The sequence below is a fragment of the Antrostomus carolinensis genome, unplaced genomic scaffold (genome assembly GCF_000700745.2).
Source record: "Antrostomus carolinensis isolate BGI_N321 unplaced genomic scaffold, ASM70074v2 scaffold12, whole genome shotgun sequence".
Classification (NCBI taxonomy): Eukaryota; Metazoa; Chordata; class Aves; order Caprimulgiformes; family Caprimulgidae; genus Antrostomus; species Antrostomus carolinensis.
In genome coordinates, this window is record NW_010299992.1 from 122557 (window position 1) to 127285 (window position 4729).

Genomic DNA, 4729 nt, shown 5'->3' on the forward strand with positions numbered 1-4729 from the left:
ATGGGTTTAATTTCTGTTTGGTGGCATCCAACCACTCCCTGTCCTCAGGCTGACAAGCTTTCAGGACAGTAAGGGTGTGGACTTAAAGACCATATCTCCTTCAAGATAGCTTCTGGACCTGATGAAACCAAGATTGTCTTATACAAAACATATCACAGACAGGCTGGAAATTCTTTAAAATATATGTTAAAAGGGGATAAGCCTGAGAAGTCATGTTCATAGCAAAAATGCAAGGCTTCCCTTCTTGATATTGAAGGGTGGTGAATGACCCCATGCTCCTGAACAGAAAATAGACTGGGAAGAGCTGACAAGGGAGAAAGTCAAAAGGAGAAAATACAAGGTGGAGATGTCATTTGAGAAAAGGAGGGGAAAAAAAAAAATCATTTGTCAGCCAGTATGGCAGAGAGAAAAGTCCTACACAGATGGTCTTAATAATTCTTTTAATGTACAATTGAAATAAAACCCTGCAGTGTTGTGTCCTATCAGGGCTTGGCTACAGATTTGAGCTGCGAGCTCATGAGGTCTGGAAAATGTCCTAGGATTCTTGAGGTCAATCATTTATGAATTACGTTACTGATTTCCTTTTACATTTTTTTAAGCCAATTTCCTAAGTTCTCTACGTATGTTAAGATTCCTCCCAGAGTGAAAGCTCTGCACATAGACAGCTTCATTAAGTCATTAAATATTAAATGAACTAAATTAAGCTTGAAAAATTACCTCAGGCTATTTTTCCATCTTAGGTCTCTGAGATAAATCAAAATTACTACGTATTGTGCAAGAGACTCATCAGCAGGCTGAAGAGGATGTAACAGTTTTCCTTGTTTCATACTTTTGAGCTTGCTCTAGAGGATGGAGGGGGTTGAGTCATTTTATTCTTCCACAAGAAAAGAAATGGCTGACTTTTAGGAGACTCTAGCTTTCAAATATAATTTTCATTTAATAAGTTATATTGTACTTTCCACTGACTCTGTACCATATGTAAAGTATTTTAATCTCTTGAGTCCCAGTAGGAAGAGCTTTAAGATCCTTAATCTTCATTTCTTTTCCTGTCTCTCTTTCTAAATGTCCCAGCTTTGCTGGTGTGAAGCTGTCATTTCTCTCCCTCTCTCCAAATGTCATTGTCCATGCTGAGTTGTTACCTGCTGGTTATCAGCAGCTACCCAGACACTTTGCAGAAATGACTTTTAGATGTTAGAATAAAACGGAAGAGGCAGGGGAGAGCACATGTCCTCTTCTTTGCCCAGAGCAGATGGAGAACTCTATTTTCCCCCTAGTCTGGGGAAGCGACGTTCCCACGCAGTCCTTGTTCTGGGTGGCTTGTGCATGGAGAGCTGTTTCAGTTTGTTTTACTTTTTTCCGTGCAATCTGTGTGGCTAAACATTTGCTGTTTGTGTGACTCGAGTGCCAGACGCCTCCCCTGGGAAAGTAAACCAGCACCACCCATCTCGCAGATGATGACTTGAACAAAACAGCATGAGTGGGTGTTTTTGAGATGGTGCAGGAAACCTGCCAGCAATGAACCCTGATTTTCAGGCTATGCCTCAGTAATAAGTTAAATAGTGCACAGTAGGATTTACCAACCAATTTCAAAGTGTTGGGGTGAAGTTAAAACAATTCAGAAATATATTCCATGGATGACATGTTGGTGGCTGTCCTGTTTATGGGTTATAAGCCCATGGTGTGAGTGCAAGCTGATCTGTTCCTGCCAGTGTCAACGCCCAAGGGATTTTGTGTGTGTTGAGGTTACAGGTATATATGTGGCTATGGAGCCTTGTTATACTACCATGAATGGGAGGACATCCAACCTAAGGAGTCTTGTCCCACCTCCCATCTACTTTCTTTTTGTGATTTGTCATACTGTGCTTGAACATATTTTTTAATAGAGTTTATCACTTACGGACAGTGAAAAAAACTGATTTTAACACAAGGTTTACTATAGAGTTAAATTTCTAAAGGCTTTTTTATCATCAAGTACCATTTTTTTTTTGTTTTGTTTTGTTTTAATTTTGTTGATGTGCTGCAAGACTCCTGGAATATTGTGTTATTCTTGTTTCCACTGCAACCAATGAATATTTCATAGCAGTTATTAAAAAAAAGATTGTGTGGGACATATGTACGAAGGGATACCTGTGAATGTTTAAATCCAGTCAACTGAAGTTTTGAAGTTAAGGCCTTAAAACCTTATGAAAACCTTCTAGTTCAAAAGCAGATTTGCTTTAGTTTGCTGTAGCTTATTTCTCTGAACCAAAGCCATTTGATCTCTGAATGAGTGTTCCCACAGGCATTCAGTGCTCTTCAGCTTCTCTGTACTAGCTTCACCATTTCAGTTGATTTGTCTTAACTCACTTCTGAGTGTCCCTGTGAAGACAAGCCACCAAGGGTATGAGGATCAGACTATTTATTGGAACTTTGGTTCCCTTTAAGAGCAAACGTTCACATCTTGGAAATGCTATGGCAATGAGTATTCTTCCCATCATTTTGGAGTGACTTTTCAGGCTGGTAAATTCACTAACATCTCTATTAGAATTAGTGTGTCACATCTTCTTAAAGTACTGCTACATTCAAATTGTTATCTAGTTTATACAGAAGATTAAATATACCAAAGTACCGTTTAAATAATTTAGCTAAGGCTCCCTTCATGCAAGAAACAGCAAGAGATTCTTAAAAAAAAAATAATAATCCTTTGTTTTATTATTAGACGTTGATTTTTCTGAAGCCTGTGCTCTCACTTTTATTCCTACCATGCTGCTTGCAAGCAGGCTGTTTGTGTTTTAAAAGCAAAATGCAAAATAGCATTTAATTTGTAGTCCAGGCACAGAAGGCAGTTTTATTTGGCTGTGCTTAAATAAATAGTGAAGCTCGGAAGAACTTTTTAGTTTAAATATGCTGCCATCCAGTGGTTATTTTGTGTGTAAAACTGCTGCTTTTTGATTTAAGAACCTGTGGTCCTCATGCTTTTTTGTTGGTTTTTTTTTTGTTGTGTTTTGTTTTTTTTTTCCCCCAGAGTCCAATGCAAATTGTGGTTATGACAAATATTACACTTTTCACAGAGAAATGACAAATGCTTTTGTAACTTTTTAAGGATAATCACAAAAGTCTTTAAAGCCTATCAACGTGTTGCATAGGCTGCTATCTCACCCATTTGGATTCCCAAAAGATGCATATAGTTTAAATATCAGGGAGACCTTAAGTATAAGTATATAGTGGAATGTAATTGTTCATGAGTGACTGGCATCATTATGTACATCACTATTTTGTCCTTGCTATGCGACACTTTGAAATTCTGCATTTGTTCTGAATACTTATTTCGAGTGATTCCATTTTACTGCCTGAGATAAAACTTAGAGATCTAAGCCATATCCAATCGTCCTTGAAGACAAGCCCACAAAACAATTAATGATTCCTACATGTATCTATGGCATAGAAAACTTGTTTCTAGTAATAACAGAACAGATGGGACTTGATAACATGCCTATATAGAGAACAAGTAAAGCTCTGAAGATGTTTTTTTCAAAATAATTTTAGAGAGATGATTATCTTAATAAGTAGTATATTAATTATCTCTTTCCTGCAGGGTTGCTATGTTGGATTTGACCTGGCTCATGCTGTTGGGAATGTAGAGCTTCATTTGCATGACTGGGGAGTAGATTTTGCCTGCTGGTGCTCCTACAAGGTAAAATAAATTCATTGCTTGAGACTATTTCCCATAATGTCACTTATATAATGGGTCAGCAAACAGGTCAGATTAAGAACTGTACCTGAACTTTTGATCAAGACTTGGATATATCTTTGAACCAGCCCCAACGAGGAGATAGACATTGACTTTAGTGGTGGCTTAGTTACGAGAGGTTCCAAAAGACAATAGTGGCAATGACCTGAAAGGTCTTGTAGTTGTGAGATGAATGTTAGTGGTGGTTAAACATCTGCTCTGAAGCACTCCCTTTTCTGTGGTCACAGTATCAGACAATCTTCTCTTATTTCCCACACCAAGAAGGTAGGGCAGCTACAGGATTTTCTTAAGTAGTTCCTGTGTAAGAGAATATTCTTACCTAAACTTAAATAGTTTCAGATCATAGGACAAAGAATCTTTAGTTCCTTTGACTTCTCTCGAGATTAAGAATCAACAGATAAAGTCAGATGAATTGTTTGATGACTTTGCTATAGGTATTATGACATGGTACTCTTTCAGCCGTACTTCAATTTTCTAGCCTTTTGTCTGTTACACTTCAAATATCATATGTAAGCCAAGAAAGATATTTTTAGAACTAATGTGAAAAAATATATCTGCTTTTATCTATATCAGCATTTTGAGACAAATGTTAAGATCTCCAGTTAGAAACCACTAGAAATGTTAAAATCAGTGTGTTTTATAGAGCGGGGATGAGGGAAGGAAAGCTATACTTCACAGATAATGAGCAAGAGGTATACATGTTGATTTATTCTTTGCAGTATTTAAATTCTGGAGCAGGAGGCCTTGCTGGTGCTTACATTCATGAGAAGCATTCCAAAAGTATTAAACCAGCGTAAGTATATTTTTTATAACCAAATAAAAGGTGCTGTGAAGTTTAAATGAGAAAGTATCTTCCCTTTGAGTTGAGATCTTTAAGTCTATAGATTTTTGGTTGAAGACTATGGACCAGTGTATCTGTGTATATAGGTATGTATATTTGTATAGATGTAGAAGAAATTCCTTCCAAAAAAACTCATCGAGCTAATATCTGTTACTGAC

General features: G+C 37.2%; 1 protein-coding gene across 2 annotated transcripts in view; it reads left to right on the top strand.

Moving 5' to 3' along the window:
* Positions 1-4527, top strand: part of KYNU (kynureninase) — a 35876-nt gene extending 31349 nt beyond the window's left edge. For both annotated transcript variants that reach the window (XM_010162954.2, XM_029083742.1), the window contains exons 9-10: positions 3575-3673; positions 4450-4527. In XM_010162954.2, the coding sequence (XP_010161256.1) occupies positions 3575-3673; positions 4450-4527 (177 nt within the window). The remainder of the gene's footprint in view (positions 1-3574; positions 3674-4449) is intronic.
* Positions 4528-4729: the final 202 nt, after the last annotated feature.